The sequence below is a fragment of the Triticum urartu genome, chromosome 1A, assembly GCF_056163025.1.
Source record: "Triticum urartu cultivar PI428250 chromosome 1A, HENAU_Tu73, whole genome shotgun sequence".
Taxonomy (NCBI): domain Eukaryota; kingdom Viridiplantae; phylum Streptophyta; class Magnoliopsida; order Poales; family Poaceae; genus Triticum; species Triticum urartu.
The window spans coordinates 464,225,801-464,246,240 of record NC_141873.1 but is presented as its reverse complement, the minus strand read 5'-3'; the positions used below and the strand labels follow the sequence as shown (position 1 = coordinate 464,246,240).

Below are 20,440 nucleotides of genomic sequence, written 5' to 3'. Positions count from 1 at the left end.
TCACCGTTGATGACTAGTCCATCTCACGTGATGATCGGACACGGCCTAGTCGATTCGGATCATGTTTCACTTAGATGACTAGAGGGATGTCTATCTGAGTGGGAGTTCATTAAATAATTTGATTAGATGAACTCAATTATCATGAACATAGTCTAAATTGTCTTTGCAAATATGTTGTAGATAAATAGCTCATGTTGTAGCTCCCTGTTTCAATACGTTCCTAGAGAAAGATTAAGTTGAAAGATATTGTAAGCAATGATGCGGACTAGGTCCGTAGTCCGAGGAGTGTCCTCACTGCTACACAGAAGGCTTACGTCTTTGATGCACCGCTCCATGTGCAAATCCCTACAACATCGTCTGTGGATGTTGTGAACACCTGACAGACACATCCTGATGACTACTTGATAGTTTAGTGCACCATACTTTACGGCTTAGAATCGGGACTCCAATGACGTTTTGAACGCCATAGAACATATGAGATGTTCCAATAGCTGAAATTGGGATTTCAGGCTCATGCCCGTGTTGAGAGGTGTGATACCTCTGACAAGTTCTTTTGCCAACAAGATGGAGGAGAGTAGCTCAGCTAGTGAGCATGTGCTCAGAATGTCTGGGTGCTACAATCACTTAAATCAAGTGGGAGTTAAACTTTCAGATAAGATAGTGATTGATAGAGTTCTCTAGCCACTATCACTAAGCTACTAGATCTTCGTGATGAACTATGACATGCAAGGGATGGAATTGATCCCGGAGCTGTTCGCGGTGCTTAAGACTGCAAAAGGTAGAAATCAAGAAGGAGCATCAAGTGTTGATGGTTTAACAAGACCACTGGTTTCAAGAAGGGCAAGGTATAGAAGGGAAACTTCATGGATGGCAAACAAGTTGCCGCTCCAGTGAAGGAACCCAAGGTTGAACCCAAACCCGAGACTAAGTGCTTCTATTGTAAGGGGAACGGTCACTGGTAGCGGAACTACCCCAAATACGTGGTAGATAACAAGGCTGGCAACTTCAACAAAGTATATACGTGTTATTAATGTGTACCTCAGTAGTACTCCTGGTAGCACCTGGGTATTGGATACCGGTTCAGTTACTATTATTGGTGACTTGAAGCAAAAGCTACAGACTGAACGGAGACTGGCTAAGTGCGAGGTGACGATGTGTGTTGGAAGTGTTTCCAAAGTTGATGAGATCATCATCGCACACTCCATCTGCCTTCGGGATTAGTATTGAACCTAGATAAATGTTATCAGGTGTCTACGTTGAGCATGAATATGATTAGATCATGTTCATTGCAATACGGTCATTCATTTAAGTTAGAGAATAAGGTTATTCTGTTTACATGAATGATACCTTTCATGGTCATGCATCCTATGTGAATGGTTCATTGAATCTCGGTCGTGGTAATACACATGTTCACGCCAAAAGATGTAGAGTTAATAATGATAGTACCACTTTCTCGTGGCACTGCCGCTTAGGTCATATTGGCGTAAGATCCATGAAGAAACTCCATGTCGATGGATGTTTGGAGTCACTTGATTTTGAATCACTTGACACATGCGAGCCATGCCTCATGGGCAGGATGACTAAGACCCCGTTTTCAGGTACAATGAAATGGGCAAATGACTTGTTGGAAATCATGCATGCTGATGCGTGTGATCCAATGAGAACTGAAGCGTGCGGTGGATATCTCTATTTTCTCATCTTCACTGACGATTTGAGTAGATATAGGTATATTTACTTAATGAAGCACAAGTCTGAAACGTTTGAAAAGTTCAAGCGATTTCAGAGTGAAGTTAAGAATCATCATAACAAGAAGATCAAATTCCTACGATCTGATCAATCAGAATTTCTGAGTTATGAGTTTGGCAAACACTTAAGACATTGTGGAATTGTTTCACAGTTGAAGCCACCTGGAACACCACAGGGTAATGGTGTGTCCGGACATCGTAATCGAACCCTATGAGATATGGTGCGATCTATGATGTCTCTTACCAATCTACCGTTTTCATTTTGCGGTTATGCGTTAGAGACATCTGCATTCACTTTAGATAGGACACCATTTAAGTCCGTTGAAACGACGTCATGTGAACATTGGTTTGGCAAGAAACCAAAGTTGTCACTTCTTAATGTTTGGGGCTGCGATGCTTAAGGATTCAGCCGGAGAAGCTCGAACCCAAAGCGGACAAACACATCTTCATAGGATACCCACAGGTGATAGTTGGGTATACCTTCTATCTCAGATCCGAGGGCAAATTGGTTGTCGCTAAGAACGGGTCCTTTCTCGAGAAGGAGTTTCTCTCGAAAGAATTGAGTGGGAGGAAGATAGAACTTGATGAGGTTGTCGAACCTTTACTTCAACCAGAGAGTGATGCAACATAGAAAGATGTTTTCTGTGGAGCCTATGTCTGTTGAATAGGAAGTTAATGATAGTGATCATGAAGCTTCGGATCAAGTTGCTATCGAACCTCGTAGGTCGACAAGGATATGTACTACTCCTGAGTGGTACGGTAATCCTGTCTCAGATATCATGTTGTTGGACAACAATGAACCTACGAGCTATGGGGAAGTGATGGTGGGCCTATATTCTGACAAATGGTTAGAAGCCATGAAATCCGAGATAGGATCCATGTATCAGAACAAAGTATGGACTTTGGTGGACTTGCCTGATGATCGGCAAGCCATTGAGATAAGTGGATCTTTAAGAAGAAGACGGACATGGGCGGTAATGTTACCGTCTATGAAGCTCGAGTTGTGGGAAAGAGTCTTTTCACAAGTTCAAGGAGTTGACTACAATGAGAATTTCTCACCCGTAGCGATGCTTAAGTCCGTCGGAATCATGTTAGCATTAGCTGTATTTTTCGATTATGAAATCTGACAGATGGATGTCAAAAACAAGTTTTCTTACCAGTTTTTGTAAGAAAGAGTTGTATGTGATACAATCAAAGTTTTGTCGATCCTAAGGATGCTAAAAGGTATGCTGGCTCCAGCGATCCTTCTATGGACTAGAGCAAGCATCTCGGAGTCAGAATATATGCTTTGATAGAGTGATCAAAGCTTTTAGGTTTATACAATGTTTGCTAGAAACTTGTATTTACAAGAAAGTGAGTGGGAGCACTACAACATTTCTGATAAGTATATGTGGATGACATATTGTAGATCCGAAATAATGTAGAATTTCTGGAAAGCATAAACGGTTGTTTGAAGAGTGTTTTTCAAAGGAAGACCTGGATAAAGCTGCTTACAAATTGGGCATCAAGATCTATAGAGATAGATCAAGACGCCTGATGATACTTTCAAAGAACGCACACCTTGACATGTTTTTGAAGGAGTTCAAAATAGATCAGTCAAAGAAGGGGTTCTTACCTAAGTTGTAAGGTGTGAAGTTGAGTAAGACTCAAATCTTGACCACGGCAGAAGAAAGAGGAAGGACGAAGGTCGTCCCCTATGCTCTTGTCATAGGCTCTATACGGTATGCCATGCTGAGTACCGCACCTGATGTGTGCCTTGCCACATGTCTGGCAAGAGGGTACAAAGGTGATCTAGGACTGGATCACCAGATAGCGGTTGAAATTATCTTTAGAGGAATAAGGAAATGTTTCTCGGTTATGGAGATGATAAAGAGTTCGACGTAAAGAGTTACGTCGATGCAAGCTTAACACCTATCCGAATAGCTCTGAGTAGAGATACCGGATACGTATGGTGGAGCAACAATTTGGAATAGCTCCAAGTCGAACGTGGTAGCAGCATCTACGATATGACATAAAGTTTTGCGAAATACACAGGGATCTGAATATGGAAGACCCGTTGACTACAACCTCTCTCACAAGCATAACATGATCAAACCCAGAACTCATTGAGTGTTAATCACATAGTGATGTGAACTAGATTATTGAGTCTAGTAAACTCTTTGGATGTTGGTCACATGGCGATGTGACCTGTGAGTGTTAATCACATGGCGATGTGAACTAGATTATTGACTCTAGTGCAAGTGGGAGACTGTTGGAAATATGCCCTAGAGGCAATAATAAATTAGTTATTATTATATCATATTTTAATTGTTCATGATAATCGTTTATTATCCATGCTAGAATTGTATTGATAGGAAACTCAGATACATGTGTGGATAAATAGACAACACCATGTCCCTAGTAAGCCTCTAGTTGACTAGCTCGTTGATCAATAGATGGTTACGGTTTCCTGACCATGGACATTGGATGTCGTTGATAACGGGGTCACATCATTAGGAGAATGATGTGATGGACAAGACCCAATCCTAAGCCTAGCACAAGATCGTGTAGTTCGTTTGCTAAAGCTTTTCTAATGTCAAGTATCATTGTCTTAGACCATGAGATTGTGCAACTCCCGGATACCGTAGGAGTGCTTTGGGAGTGCCAAACGTCACAACGTAACTGGGTGGCTATAAAGGTACACTACAGGTATTTCCGAAAGTTGGGTTGGCACGAATCGAGACTGGGATTTGTCACTCCGTGTAAACGGAGAGGTATCTCTGGGCCCACTCGATAGGACATCATCATAATGTGCACAATGTGACCAAGGAGTTGATCACGGGATGATGTGTTACGGAACGAGTAAAGAGACTTGCCGGTAACGAGATTGAACAAGGTATCGGGATACCGACGATCGAATCTCGGGCAAGTACAATACCACTGGATAAAGGGAATTGAATACGGGATCGATTGAATCCTCGACATCGTGGTTCATCCGATGAGATCATCGTGGAACATGTGGGAGCCAACATGGGTATCCAGATCCCGTTGTTGGTTATTGGCCGGAGAGTTGTCTCGGTCATGTCTGCATGGTTCCCGAACCCGTAGGGTCTACACACTTAAGGTTCGATGACACTAGGGTTATTAGGAAGACTTGTATGTGATTACCGAATGTTGTTTGGAGTCCCGAATGAGATCCCAGACGTCACGAGGAGTTCCGGAATGGTCCGGAGGTAAAGATTTATATATGGAAAGTTGTTGTTCGGGTTCTGGGAAAAGTTCGGTTTTTTTCCGGTATTGTACCGGGAAGCTTCCGGAGGATTCCGGAGGGGTCCGGAGGTCCAGAAAATGTTCCACCATGTCCAATACAGCAGCATGGGCTGTAGGGGGGCGCCCTAACCTTAATGGTCCAAGGGCACCAGCCCCCCCAAGGCCCATGCGCATGGGAGAGGGGAAACCCTAAGGGAAAGGGCCTCCACTTGACTTGGGAGGCACTCCTCCCCCCTTGGCCGCCGCCCCCAACCCTAGATGGGATCTAGGGGGGCCGGCCCCCTCTCTCCCCATCTATAAATAGTGGAGGGGTGGGAGGGCGGCCACACCCTTGAACCTGGCGCAGCCCCTCCCCTCCAATACCTCTCCTCCTCCGCGTGAGCTTGGCGAAGCCCTGCCGGAGAACCGCCACTCCATCACCACCACGCCGTCGTGCTGCTGTTGGACTCTCTTCCTCAACCTCTCCTTCCTCCTTGCTGGATCAAGGCGTGGGAGACGTCTCCGTTCCGTACGTGTGTTGAACGCGGAGGTGCCGTCCGTTCGGCGCTAGGATCATCGGTGATTTGGATCACGACGAGTACGACTCCATCAACCCCGTTCACTTGAACGCTTCCGCTTAGCGATCTACAATGGTATGTAGATGCACTCTCCTTCCCCTCGTTGCTAGATTACTCCATAGATTGATCTTGGTGATGTGTAGAAAATTTTAAATTTCTGCTACGCTCACCAACACCACTAACCAAACTCATAATGCGGTGAACATAGCTGGAATCAAAACATTTTGCAACGACGACCTCATGGAAGGACCACTGGACACAACCTTACACCTTCTCAAAGTCACTTTGAGGACAATAGGTTCAATTCAACTAGACTGAAGCTCATGAATAATCTCATGAAGATAGAGGGATCCCATCCAGGAAAGAAAACCTTTGAAAAAAGTGGTTTGGGTACTACTAATAGAGCAGTGGGCTATTGAGAGAGCCTAATGGCAAAACAATTCACATGGAACTTAGAAAATTGTTAATAAGAGCTACAGGCCAAAACAGATGGATATTATCACCACCTTTGACCTTAGGTATAAGGAAAAGGTTGGCATAGTTCCAACGTTTCAGGATGGACATGGAGTTTCTGATTTCAATCTCATGTGCAACTCCATGAATAGTAAAATCGAGAAAATGTAAAAGGTTTTGAAAAATTCTGATTTTTTGTCAACAAACATTCTTGAATGTTCTACATATGTGCAAATTTTTATGAATAAAAAATCTTCCATGCTCTAGGAGAAAAAGAAATACAAAATCGATGCTCAGAAAGATTTTTTGTGGAAAACAAATTGAGAACCGATGTTCTTTCCTCGAGATCATTAGGAATGTTTTCCTTCATGAACTTGCAGAACATCCAACAAATTTTCTTTTGTAAAAAATCAGAATTTTTAAATTATTTTACAGTTATTATTATTATTATTTCATTGTTCTTGAGGGTGCATGTGAGCTCAGGTTTAGAAGAGCACTTTTGTTTTAGGATCTATGTTTTAGCTACTTGCACTCAAAGTTTTGATCTAATCAAGTGCTATGTGTTAGGAGTTTGCTATAGCACTATGTTAGGATGGTTTGTTATAGTTGTATGCATGCTATTTTCAATTGGCTATTAACTTAGAATGCCTATATATGTACGTTATTAAATTTAGAAAGTCAATATGTTGTTTATTTTATGTGAATAGGGAACAAATACATATCACTGTTGTTGTGACCCTTTGGCAAAACTCTTTTTCTGTAAGAGTGTCTGTGTAGTGCACCTAAAATGACATATTTGTGATGTCACTCTGTTTTAGGTGTTCTACACAAAAGGAAGGAAGTACTATATGAGCTCTCGGCCTCGAATGGAGATATTAAGAGTATTTTTCAAGTGGGTACAAGGACTCATTGGAATGTTAAATATGTAACGTTGGATTTGTAGACACTGCTATACTCCTCTCTCACCATCATTGAAGACATCAATACTATTTTCAAAAACCAAGTAAGGTACACATTTGGACATATGACATTGTGTGTATCAAATGTAATGCAATTTTGTTGGGTGTGCTTATATATTGTGTATGCGTCCACTACTTTGCATTGTAGAGCATCTCCGGGCTGCACTGCTAGCAGTGTATCCTCAAATTGCCTTACCAAAAAATTGCATCACTCGTCGGACTTTTGAAAAAGAAAAGCGCAAAGTAAAGAACTTTCTGCCCTACCCACATGAAAATCAACACTGACAGGCCTTCTGGTCTATGATGACAGATATCATAGATGAGCCAGCTGACCTATCTATGATGACTTCATCATCATTGTACCAGAGGCACTGACGGGGCACTGCTGAGTTAGTGATGAACTCATTACAACCAGTGCTATTTTGATCTGCAATAGTGGCTTTGTTTACTTAATACTTATATAGTGGATTATTAGCTATATATGCAGTTGGATAATAGAATATGGATAATCATGACATGTATAATCATAATTGTAAACATTGCATTTAATCGATACACAACTATAATTTATTCACTGCACCTATGCTATGTTTTCTGGAGAGATGCCACAAGTGAAGTTATGGATCCCAATCCTCTATTCCTCATATATACAACCTCAACCAACCTATGTTATTGTTCTTTACAATCAGAATTGATTCGTTTATTTGCTTACAATCATCATTTTCTACCACACTAGTTAATCCTTGTTACTAAGAAGGCTAGTGAGGCTGACAATCTAACTGGTATAGTTGGGGACCAAGAAGAAATTTGTTGTTGTGTGAAGGAGCTGATCATCGGCTTTTTCTCAAGCACTCCTATGGGCCAATAAACCTTGGTTCTCAACTAAGTGACATACTTGCTTGCTTCCTACAAACCCTTCCTGTGGGGGCTCAAGCCAGTCAACACATTCATGTGGCCGAAATCAACGTCATCCCCATTGATTCACTGATCTTGGTGACGATGACTCTGACAATGCGCCTGAGGCGGTGCATCTCGCGGCGGTCATGAAGGAGAAGGTGGAGGTAGGGGGAGAAGAGGAGGGGTCAAGGCAGAGGACGAGGATGGGCCGATGGCCAAGGAGCCGATGACAAGGCGGCGCCGACGACCACATCCTCCTCCTCTTGTAGGAGGAGGCAGAGCGGGAGCATGATAGGGCATTTCTCGAGGAGGAGAACCATCAGGCGACTAATGCTCAGCTCGTGGAGGAGCATGCCAATGTCACCACCAAGTTCGACGCTGACCCAAAGGTGATGGAGGTCGAGCTCTCTTTTGAGCGCTTCATTGCCACTGAGCGCGAGGTGGCTGTGAATAAGTGTGTCTTGGCCGACGTGGATCGACAACGGAACACATTCTCAGTGAGCTCGCTGTCGATAACTCATACGGCCTTGGCGATGCGCCAGTGCCATGGCGGGGACCCTGACGCCGATGCATCGCGCTTCGGAAAGCCCTGCGTGGTCTACCTCGACTCCGATAAGGATTAGTATGTTTTAGCTCTAAAGTGGTATCTACTTTATTATGATGTTTAGTTATAAAGTATTATGTATAATTAGTCTTATGTGGTCTTAATCTAGTCTCACTTTGAGTTTTGTATGAGTTGTTTGTCCACAATTTGTTTTTGAGGAGTTAAGTTTGAGGGGTCCATTAGCTCCACATTTTTGTTAACTACTCATATATGAGTTGTTTGGGTTAATGTCTTGTTGCATGTTTTCATCGCATATAGGGATGCATACTAGTACATGATACTTCATGTTTGTTAAGTGTTCATGATGAAGTTTTGATGTGCGCTACGCATAAAATAATAAAATTATAGACTCCTAGTATGAAAACTTTTAAAACATGAAGTATACATCCCAATGATGTTTGTCTTACTTTTCAGAATTTTTGAAACCTAAAAGGTTGATTTTCGAAAATTTCAGACTACATAGAGAAAATATATTAAAAAAATTCAGCCCGTTCGTATGTTTTTTTGTTACATTTTTTCAAGTACTATGTGATGCTGAGGTGATGAACCAACTTTAGTCCAAAGCCTGGTTATGCTTTAGAAAGAATTGAGATAAGATCTAATTAATACGAAACCTTTCACTATTCATGATCAAGGCGAAAGGAACAAGATAATTGAAGTTTTGAGAATAATGAGGTTCTTACAACTTAAGGTGGTTCGCCAAGAGCAAGTTCGATTTTTAGCCATACTTTTTATACAGGCAGGCAAATTTAACAAACGCGTGACTGCAGACACATTTCGTGTAGTCGATTTAGCAAACTCTGCAAACTACTTGGCAGCCACCACGTTAAAAAAAAAGGCAGCCATGAAAGTTGTGACTTGCCGCCGAATGATGGTAAAAGAGTAGTACGTCGGACAGTTGTTTGCTGTGCCGAAAGTAGAAAGGTAAATTTCAAAGAGCATTCCATCAGCTCGTATGAGACGTGATATCGGAGAGTATAAATGCAATATTGAGTAGGCACATACAATCATCACATGTGTTTATTCACGGAGGATAGGTGAACACAAGTACAAGCACCACCACCTTTCTCGAGAGAGGAAACACATTGACAAGACACGACGATAGCAGTATACATATTGTTGGCCGTATAGCACGACCCACAGAGAAGCATAGGCGCCATGACTGCTCATCTCATCTGAGCTTTATTTTAGGCGGCACCCCTCGTCTGAGACTGAAGCCCTGTACGGATCAGTGCTTTTTGCATGGCCCGCCGCAGGTGCCATCGACGGTGCTCTTCATGTCGGCGCACCGGAACGTCTTGTGAGGGCTGGGCGTCACCACGCGGCAGGCCGAGCAGCCCTTGGGGCACTGGGGGTGGGCGTCGTCGCAGACGTCGACCCCGGAGAAGGACCTGCAGTTGTTGCAGCACTTGGGGAAGAAGTCGGCTGCATGCACGCAAGACACCGACGGCATCAGAACCAGATAATATGTCACTGATAAGACGAGACGAGAGACCTCCCCTCCCTCTGGGGCATCACGAAATGATCGAGCTTTGCTTAGGAAGAGGTGAAGTGATTGAGCATCAGCAGCTTACCGTTCACGTGTGAGAGGATCCCCATGACCAGGACGGCCTGGAGGATCAGGATCGCCGCGAGCTTGGTGCTCTTCATGGTTGCTGATGAACCCTTAGCGCAAAGCTCTCACTTCACCTGTGCGGTCGGTCTAGTGGTAGAATGCTCTGTGGTAGTGGTGTGGCTGGCTAAAGCTGCGAGCAGCTCTATATATAGGCGTCGATTTCGTAAGTTGATTGGCAAGCGGCCTCGGCTGCGATGCTGCGATCGCCACGTGCATTATTTGGTTAGTTGGGGGCATAAAGATGTTTGGCTAGTAGCAGCTAGCTTGGAAACTTGGACTCGTTTTCCCGGGTTTTTTTTATAGGCGGCGTGGACATGGACACCACTCATGTCCAGCAAACCAGATAACGTGCACACTGATTTAGGCCGACATCAGATATTGTTTTCATACTAGTACTACCCGGGAGTATAAAGCTAGTTACTGAAGAATAACATAGACTAATAATATACATATAAAGAATGCTGGGTAGAGTAGACGAGCTCGCTTGCTCCTGCTAGATGGACTAATGAAAAAATCATGATGTTGGAGCAAGCATTGAGACCTCCTTTGGTTCATAAGGTAGGAAAATTATAAGAATAGAAAAGTCATAGGAAATGAGATGACATGCATCTCAAATCCTATGAGTAGGAATATGAAAGGAGATGTCTTTTGTTTCACATCATAGGATTTTTTCCATTGAGTCTAGGTTAATATTTATTTTCCTATGAAATGTGGAGGATAGAAAGATTTGCTCCATAGAAATAGGATTTCATTCCTACAAACCAAAGAGCTCTATAGGAATTTTTCCTATAAAAATCCTACCCTATGAAATTTCTACAAAATTCCTCCAAACCAAAAGAGACTTCAATGATTGCGGAAACACGGGTGAGTTTGTGCAGGGAAAAGACAGGCATGTGGACGTGGGCCTGTATGATGAAACAACGACATGGGTGGGTGCAGTAACCGAGAGCTAATGATGTTCCGTCGAAGCACACTTTCTTTCTTTCTTGAGTTGGGATGCAACACTTCGTGTGTAAAATAGGTTAGTTTGGAGCGAACGCACTTCCTCTAAAACCGAAAAAAGTTTTTCTGAAAGGGAAAACTGAAAAAAGTTAGCAACACACTTCCCAAAAAAGCTAGTGGAGGGAACGCTCTATTTTTATTTTTGCCTTCCAATTTTATTTACATCTTTATTTTCATTTTTCTATTCTTTTGGGTAAATTGCATGCGCTAAAAAATATAAATAGTGGACGTACGTTAAAGAGTGGATATATAAATGTTCATGTGTATTTGAAAAAATATTTTTATATGTGTGTAAAAATATTCTGCCGGGCAGTATATCCCGAGGAGAACGTGTGCCTAGAGATTCCGTGAGCGGGCGAGCTTGTGCGCTCCTATGACTATCCGGATATAAATATATTTGAACTACATGTATAAACAAATTGCCTCTTTAGCGCACAATGACAAATAGTCGTCTTGCCAAAAGATCTCATCAGCTCTCGACATTCATAAGGTGTGATGGCTTTTGATACTCTGTACACGTTCAGATTCAAGCCACTAGGGATGAAAACAGAACGGAAACAGATGGAACTAAGTGCTATCATATATTTTTATAGCGGTGGAAACGAATACAGAAACCTCATAAATGAATACGGAAACGAATACTATCGAAAACGGACACGGAGCGAATACAAAGCGGACACCAAAACAAAAGTGGGCGTTGACCGGAACTTAAAACCCCCTTGAATCATAGAGAAATACACACAAAGATGAACAAATTTAATGAACTATTAACATGACTACAAAATAATATCATTATGTTAGCAACTTAGCGTAGTATTGTAGTGGTACTGGACAATTGCATATAGCCATATAGGGTCAAGCTGAGTACATGTGTGCTAGTAGAAGTTGGTCTTAAATGATTAATTCTACTCATTGTGTCATCCTGTGTTGTTTTGTGGTTGAACTACAAAGTAACGATAGGTCTATAGTTAAAAAAGAAATTTCATATTCACGGAAACGGAAAGTTTAGTTTCCACGCATGTTCCACCGGAAAACACCATTCCGTTTTTGTTTCTGTTTCCGCATAAAAAAAATCCACTACCACTTTCGGTTTGCAAATTTCCGTTTCTGTTTCCATATTTCCTCTCCGTTTTCATTTTTCCTACGAAAAAGCAGAAAGTTTCCACTCCATTTTCATCCCTACAAGCAACGACCGAACAATCTTATATCTTGTGCTACCAAACATTAGTTGCTCTCATGCTACCATTTAAAAAAAAACAGTTTCCATCTTTAAAAAAGTTAAAACAATTGTGTGTATTTACAATGTGTAGGAATTTCAAGTTAAAATATGAAATACACATGTAGAAACAAAAAGGGCAAATCCAAATGTGAACAGTGTCATTTTACCTTTTGTCTTTTAGTGATACTATCATGATGAATTTGTCTTTTTTGTTTCTCAATGTCCATTTAAAAAATATATATGAATTTTTTACAGATTGTAGACACATGTCTTGTGAACACTCATAATTATTTTCAGGATTTTTTGAAAGATGTAAATATTTTAAAAAAATGATAGCATGGGAGCACCTAATGTGTGATAGAACCTCATATTCTCGGCATCTTGAGATAGCTGTTTGCTTGAGAACCTGATATTCTCGGCATCATAAAAGATTGTCCCCAAAATACTTGTGCTTAAAAGAAGCTAGCAGCACACTTCTTCTGAAAAAGGACAAGGCTGGGAACGCACTATGTAAAAAGTGCGAGCGAAGCCAATGCTCCGTTACTACTTTTCATCCGTGTTTCTGTTTTCTTTACATTTTTCAGTTTTCTTTAATCGTTTTGTGTTCAAAATGTTCATGCACGTCAAAAAATGGTCATGGATATACAAAAAATTATGTCTATTAAAACTTTTTTCGTATATGAAAAGTTTGCCCTTTTTTGTTTAAAAACGTGCATCGTGCTTTCAAAAAAATTTATCGCTCAAATAAAAATATCAACCATAGAAATTATTCATGGTGTATTTAAAAAGTATTCATCTTGTAATAAAAAACATCATTATGTGTTAACACTTTTTATACTTACATGAACATTTTTTAAAGCATCAACATTTTTTTTAAAAGTGTTCATCACACATTAGACAAACTTTCGTCGTGTGTTTCATTGTCTAATTTCAAAAATGTTTACCATTCATTGAAAAGTGCTCATCATAATGGAAAAAATGTTTATCTTGTACTCACAAGTCACAATGTCCATCATGCACTTTTTTAAACACCGTGTGTTCATTGATCGTGCATTTCAACAAAAAAATGTTGATTGTGTATTAAAAATGTTCATCACATATACTAAAAATTGATGGCCATGTCACAAAAAGTGCTCGTGTATGTATCATAGAATGTATGTATTTTTTCACATGGAACCTGTTTATTTGGATTAAGGCGCCGAGTTTCAGTGCTTGTAGTCTAGTCGTCGTTAGATGGTCTACGGATCTAGATATAATTTTTATTATTTCTGATGTTCGTTGTACTAGCATGATTCAAGATGAATACATCGGAAGTTTGCTCGAAAGAAAAAAAAAAACTGGACGCACTCCTAGCAGCCGGCGTCGCACTTGCTCAATCTTTCCAGTAGCGAGGACCGCCAGGAGAACTAGGATCATCAGCAGCGTGCTAATCTTTATCATTTGGCACTAAGCGTTTTAAGCAAAAGCGCTCCCATTTTCATATCTACACCTGTGGAATGCTTTGCTTGCCGTCCGCAGCTGCAAAACAACACTACATGTAGGAGGGTATACGCAAACATGCTAATGTTTGCCATGCCATCGACCAGTTACAGTTTTTGGTAGGTGGGGATATCGTGGTTGGAGATAAATGTGAGCAAGTGTGAAGGCCCACCAAACATTTGTCTATAGCAATGTCTTCGGTCCTGCTATATGGACTTGTCCGGGGGAGCTAATGCTGCCATGGCGGGTACTCCCAGGCATGAATGGCCCTCCTCTTCACGTGCTCGTGCCGACGGGACAGCGAGGGATGGATCTGCGTCACCGAGTCGCTGCACCATCCTCAATCTTTAGGAAACAGACCTGTGAGAGAGGGATAGACCGATGAACAGTGTCACGTTTTTATTCAAGCATGCTGCATGACCGACACTGAGCTCGTAGCTCAGTGTTTACATGCCCTGGTAAACGGTGATATTGCTCAAGTCATAACCAAAGAGAGATCTACCTTAGTAGTACTAGTATATTTGTATCTCCATGTTAGCTAACTAGCGACCGACAAGCTAGACGAAATCACGAGATGCGTATCCTGGTATGTAACGTGCGTGATGCATGATGCATGCATATTCGCGAGATGATTGGCTGGCTAACCATTCAATAATGGAGTCCTAGCATGTGCATGTTCCATACCCGCCAAGATGAGATCGGTACCCCAGTCCATCAGGGTTCTAAGTCCTGATGCTCACATTTATTTCTGAATTTATTTCAGTATTTTCGGCGATGCGCATTCAATGGGAGGAGATGTTTCCGTTGACGGCGAGGTGCCTACGATGACTCGTAAATTTCAAGATGATATGTCGGCTCAGTCTTTCGAAGGTGCTTATAGAGATAGGGTGTGCGTGTGTGTTCATAAGGATGAGTGTATGCACGTGTATACGAGCGCCTGCGTCTGTATCGTATTCAAAAAAAAAGAGATGAGATCGGTACCATGCATGCATGACATCATGGCCCTGACTTGCGTAAATAATGAATTATCCCGACTCGCACCGAGTGTGACGGCCGTACGTACGCTTGAGCACCGAGAAGGATCGGTTCACCATTTGAACTGGGCGGTACAACAAATATATTGACACAAATAAACTGATTTTTATTTGATTGAGCAGAGACGCATACACTGATACTGTGATACATACTTATGTGATTTATTCACGGAGCAGCGACAACAGCTTTTTCTGGAGAGAGAGAGAAAAGCATAACGACGACGATGATAACAACAATTGTTGTTGGGCGTGGAACACGTGCACGTACAGCCATAACGGCTCTGCTCAACTCATCCCAGCTTTTATTTTCGGCGCAACATCTGATGTTCTGAGCATGAGCGATCAGTACTTCTTGCAGGGCTTGCAGGGCGTGCCATCGTCGACGCGTGCATCGGCGCATCGGAACGTCTTCTTAGGGCTCGTCTGCACGACGCGGCAGTTCACGCAGCCGTCGCGGCACTTGGGGCCGGCGTCGTCGCAGACCACGGCCCCCGAGAAGAACCTGCAGCTGTCGCAGCACTTTGGGAACTCGGCTGCATGGAATCATATCAGTTAATCGCCTTGTTAACTGGATTGACATCAGTTAACTATCACTTGTGTGTGTGTAAGCTAAATATCTCAACGAAATCACAATACGGCAACCAGCAACCATACCGTTGGCCTGTGAGAGGATCCCCATGACCAGGACGGCCTGGAGAACCAGGATGACCACGAGTGTGCTACTCTTCATCGTTGCTCCTAAACTTCTCTATAGGGAAGCTCTGCACTGTCCCGTCTGCTCGTGGAATGATGGTTTATGTTGTGGTTGTGCCTGGCCAAAGCTACAAGCAACTCTATATATAGATGTCAGTTCTTGAAGCATGCCAACTTGCCGCGTCAGCTATGAATTGTTTTTTTGTTATCGTGGTTTGGGATAAACTTGTTTGACTCCTTGCTAGCTTGGACTCGTTTCCTTTTTCTTTAAAGGCGGCTTAGACGTGTTAGGCACATCTCCATCTTCCATGTCCAGCGCATCAGCACACTTATTTCCTCATGATCAGTCGGTTATGTATGAAAAGAACACGTTTCTATTCGCGCCGGAGCGGTGGATCGATTGAATCGTCAAATGTTCTATGTGCACGTCACTTCAGTGTACCTAGCCAAGCCCTCCATTTCGAAATACAAGATGTGTTTAACTTTTCAGTCTCCAATACACGTCTTTGACTACAAATTTTACTCATAGAATAATTTAAATTTTAGTACAAATATATGACACAAGGATATTTTGCAAGTTTGTTAATGTTTGTCCGAGGCCTAGAAGATCATGTTGATGCCTTGGTATCGGGCAGGCTGATGGTTTGCTGAAGGCCCAACCGCCTACCTTTGGTCATGGCCAGCTGTGCCCCATGCGCCAAGGGTGATGGAGGAGTGCAGAGGCATACGAAATCGCCTTATCGATTGAAGTGGAATTCTAGGCTTCCAAAGTGCATGACACGGATGGGAACGTTGTAAGTGTAGACCGCGTTGATCGTCGATGAGCCCGAAAGAGCTGAAAGTGATGGTTTGGCCCGACATGTAGTCATTTGGCATGAACACAGATCTGATCTGGATATGTTCCCCTACCAGCGTAGCCACTGCTTGGCATGCCATCGGACAGTACGTATAACCGCCAGTACCCTCGATAGGGTGGCGAACACGGCTAGAACTGCCAAAATGGAGGTCACACGAGTTAGTTACACGTGTTCAGTCCCCCCTTGGAGAACACCCTATGTCTTGCTTCTAGTTTGTACTCATGGTGGAGTACCTCGTGCGAGGGTCACAATGGGGGATGATTTACTGCTATCGAGAGTAACATTTCTACGAGAGTTGGTCCCTCTGGCTAATCCATAGCCCTGCCTTATATAGCACCCGAGTTTAGGATTTACACATGAATCTGACCAACCTCCAGCTGCCGCCTTGCTTGGCTTGCACTCGAAGATGATCATCGAGCTCAGGGGAAGGCGTGAAACAGCTCAGGGAAGAGGAGGAAGAACGATCGCCGCCGCCAACCACCGCGGACCGGAGAAGATGCGTTTGTAACTGCTCATTTGTGAAGAATCCACCCGAGATAGAGAGCTTGAAGGGGATGAAATGGTGGTGGGGTTCCGGCGGTGAGCGAGCGGGGACTAAATAGGGCGACTGAATCGACGGGAGGTGATCCAATTCCTCATGCCGTTATATTGGGATGCCCGCAAGGTCACATGAGCTCACCATCGCGTTTCCCTCCCGTGAATGCCGATAGCCTGGTTGAGAGGAAACGTCTGATTCATCCGTTCCTAGGGGCCTAGCTAAGAGGTGTTTTAAATTCCGTTCAGGCCAAAAGCCGAATGCAGACTAAGCATCCAAACATGCCAAAGTAGCATCTAGGGCGGAGCAATATGCAACCAACCAAAGAGGCCCTGGGTGCTCGAGTTCCCTAAATTTTTCCTGTGGCATCGCCTAGGGAGTGCAGGCACTCGTGCCAAATGCCTCAAAAGTTGATTTGGCACCTGTTTGGCCATACTTTCTGAAATGCTGTTGTTATGTCAATCGGATCCATCATGGCATCTGGTTCGATCTAGCCTCTCATCGGTGAGGACGAACCATTTGATGCGTCGAGCCTACCATGGCTACAATTGCACGCCATGAACTCCATAGGCTTGTATGCTTGTTTTTTTTAACAATGTGTACATCTTTTGTTGCTTACTTTTTGAAATACGATTGTGCACATCTTTTCGCCGAATACATAAAAACCAACTAATCCCATTTTCTATTGGAATGATTATTCAAACTAGGTACAGAGAAGAAACGTAATTACACCCGCATAATTGTGAATACCGTTATTTCATTTTGCAAAAAGAACACAAGTGATAGTTACTGATTTCTTCATTCTATTTTAATTGTTTATCTCTTGTGAAAGATTGCAAGAGATGTTACCAGTAAGAATAGGCAAGTGGTTATTATTATTATTATTATTATTATTATTATTATTATTATTATTATTATTATTATTATTATTATTATTATTATTATTGAGAGCAGCGATTCGGTGCCCAGGCTCATCTGCACCTGCAACGATGGAAAAATATTCAAAACAAATACTAGAGAAATTCAAAAAGAATCAATATTTTTGCATGATAGATAATTTCGTGTGTGAGGTGCACTTCAAATTCCAGATCATTTGGACATCTCGAGAAAAAAGACAAATTTGGGGTCTATAAAAAAGTTTACTATTCATATGTTGTTCTGACCCAATTTGTCTTTTTTTTGCCGAGAGCTACTCATATGTCGAAATGAACTGGAATTTGGAGTGCACCTCACACACCAAATTATCTACCATGCAAAAAAAATGATTTTTGTATTTTTTGTGAATTATTTCTTGACCGGGTGCAGATGAGTCTGGGCTCAGAAATGGATATTCGTCATTATTATTGTTGTTGCTGTTATCATCATCATCATCATCATCATTATTATTATTAGGAAAGGCAAGTGGTTATTATGTACTCTAGCTAGTGCCTATAAATGTGTAAAGACACGAAATAAGAAAAATAATAAAGTTGACTCAAACACCAGGGTCATAAGGCCGCTCGCTTCCTTTGCAAGGAAGCCTAACGGCAAGAGTTGACATTGGTGCTATTGAAGGCATCGTTGCAACCCACCTGGAATAAGTCTTTTGCATGACATATATTATCATAGGTTACGAATAATTCCTAATTGCATGATCTCATTGTACAACAATATAACATTCCTATTAGTCCGCTTTTACGAATTCTTTTGTCATTTTTTAAAACTATATCTTATGTTGAACCACCTTTCTCGAAGCATGATTATGCTTTAGGAAAAAACTGAGATGAAATATGGAACCTTTTACCATTTGCATTCAAGTCAAACCGAGCAAACATAGATGTTTCGAGATAACATTACAAGAATTTCTTTTAACAGCAAGTTTGGTTTGTAGCCATACTTCCTATACAGGTACACAAAATTGTCAAACGTGTGATTGCAGACACATTTCTTAGCCCGTTTAGCAAACATCAGCAAATATTAGTCAGGATGAAAGGTGTGGCATGCCCATAGTAAGATGGTAAGAGTACGTAGAATAGTTATTGTATGTGCGAAAAACTAGAAAGGTAAATTTCAAATAGCCGCCAATCAGCTCGTGTGAGTATGTGTTAATTAAGCTAGTACTAGTATATGTTTGATAAATAGATTGAAGTTTTTTCTAAAAAATAAAATAAAATAAGCTAAGCATCCTTTTTAGGGGAAAATAAGCAAAGCATCTAACATACTGCTTAACATGTGAACAATGGATATCATATCGGAGAGGATATAAATACAACGGGAAACATGTAACGCGTGGACAAGAGAACTCATATTATTGCCACCAACGCACAATCATTACTTATTCACGGAGGATATTCCGGATATCTGAACAACAAGCAACACCAACTTTTTCTCGAGAGAGAAAACACAGCGACGAAGACACGGCATACTGGTATACATATTTGTTGGCCACACACACACGCATAGGCACGATGACGCTGCTCATCTCGTCTGAGCTTTTATTTCATTTTAGGCGGAACATATCATGCTGGCATGAGCCGATCAGTACTTCTTGCAGGGCCCACCGCAGGTGCCGTCGACGGTGGATTTCATATCCGCGCAGCGCCACATTTCGGGGCTCGTCGACACCACGCGGCACGCCGAGCAGCCCTTGGGGCACTTGGGGTGGGCGTCGTCGCAGACGTCGACCCCGGAGAAGGACCTGCAGTTGTTGCAGCACTTGGGGAAATAGTCGGCTGCAAGCACGCAAGACATCGGCATCAGGTAATATCACTTACTACGTACAAGACATGACTGCCCAAATCGATCGAACTACAGGTAGAACGATTGAGCATGAGCACTGCTTACCGTTCACGTGTGAGAGGACTCCCATGACCAGGACGGCCTGGAGGATGAGGATCGCCGCGAGCTTGGTGCCCTTCATGGTCGCTGATGAACTTTTCGTGCAAAGCTCTCACTTCACTCGTGCGGTGCGGTGGTAGAATGCTCTCTGTTGTTGTGGTGGTGTGGCTGGCTAAAGCTGCGGGCAGCTCTATATATAGGCGTCGATTTCGTAACTTGATTGACAATCCTGCTATGGCTGCTAGGCTACAGGTCGTTATTATTTGGTTAGGTGGGGGGATAAAGATGTTTGACTACTGGTTTGGAAAGTTGGACTCGTTTCTTTTTTTGTTTTATAGGCGGCGTGGATTGTTTGACATGCATTGTATATATCACTCATGTCCAGCACATCAGATCACGTGCACACCGATTTAGACCACGACAGCAGATATAATTTCACACTATACTCCTTCCGTGTATAATTGTACATCTAGTTTCTTTACGAGTCAAAGTTTTAAAATTTCGATCAACTTTATAAAAAATAATAATAAAATATATGACATCAAATTGATAGTATCAAAGTACATTTCAAAACGGATTTAATGATGCTAATTTAGAGCCATAAGAGCATCTTCAACATCGACTCTCAAACCTTCCGCAATTGTTTGAAACGTGCTATCCGGATCGCGAAAACTATCCAACACCATCCTGTATCGGCCCGTTGCGCGGTCTGGACGCATTTTCTC

At 42.3% G+C, this 20,440-nt stretch overlaps 3 protein-coding genes across 3 annotated transcripts; all 3 read right to left on the bottom strand.

The window, feature by feature from the left end:
- Positions 1 to 9,453: 9,453 nt before the first annotated feature.
- On the bottom strand, positions 9,454 to 10,207 carry LOC125541297 (Bowman-Birk type wound-induced proteinase inhibitor WIP1). The gene is made up of 2 exons (XM_048704742.2): positions 10,039 to 10,207; positions 9,454 to 9,889 (listed from the first exon to the last, which is right to left on the bottom strand). The coding sequence occupies exons 1-2, from the start codon at positions 10,112 to 10,114 to the stop codon at positions 9,693 to 9,695; spliced, it is 273 nt and encodes a 90-aa protein (XP_048560699.1). The 5' UTR covers positions 10,115 to 10,207; the 3' UTR covers positions 9,454 to 9,692.
- A 4,692-nt stretch (positions 10,208 to 14,899) lies between these two features.
- On the bottom strand, positions 14,900 to 15,634 carry LOC125541296 (Bowman-Birk type wound-induced proteinase inhibitor WIP1-like). Its single transcript, XM_048704741.2, has 2 exons — positions 15,468 to 15,634; positions 14,900 to 15,346 (listed from the first exon to the last, which is right to left on the bottom strand). The coding sequence occupies exons 1-2, from the start codon at positions 15,541 to 15,543 to the stop codon at positions 15,156 to 15,158; spliced, it is 267 nt and encodes an 88-aa protein (XP_048560698.1). The 5' UTR covers positions 15,544 to 15,634; the 3' UTR covers positions 14,900 to 15,155.
- Positions 15,635 to 19,160: 3,526 nt separating this feature from the next.
- LOC125536443 (Bowman-Birk type wound-induced proteinase inhibitor WIP1) lies at positions 19,161 to 19,907 on the bottom strand. The gene is made up of 2 exons (XM_048699674.2): positions 19,722 to 19,907; positions 19,161 to 19,609 (listed from the first exon to the last, which is right to left on the bottom strand). The coding sequence occupies exons 1-2, from the start codon at positions 19,795 to 19,797 to the stop codon at positions 19,416 to 19,418; spliced, it is 270 nt and encodes an 89-aa protein (XP_048555631.1). The 5' UTR covers positions 19,798 to 19,907; the 3' UTR covers positions 19,161 to 19,415.
- Positions 19,908 to 20,440: the final 533 nt, after the last annotated feature.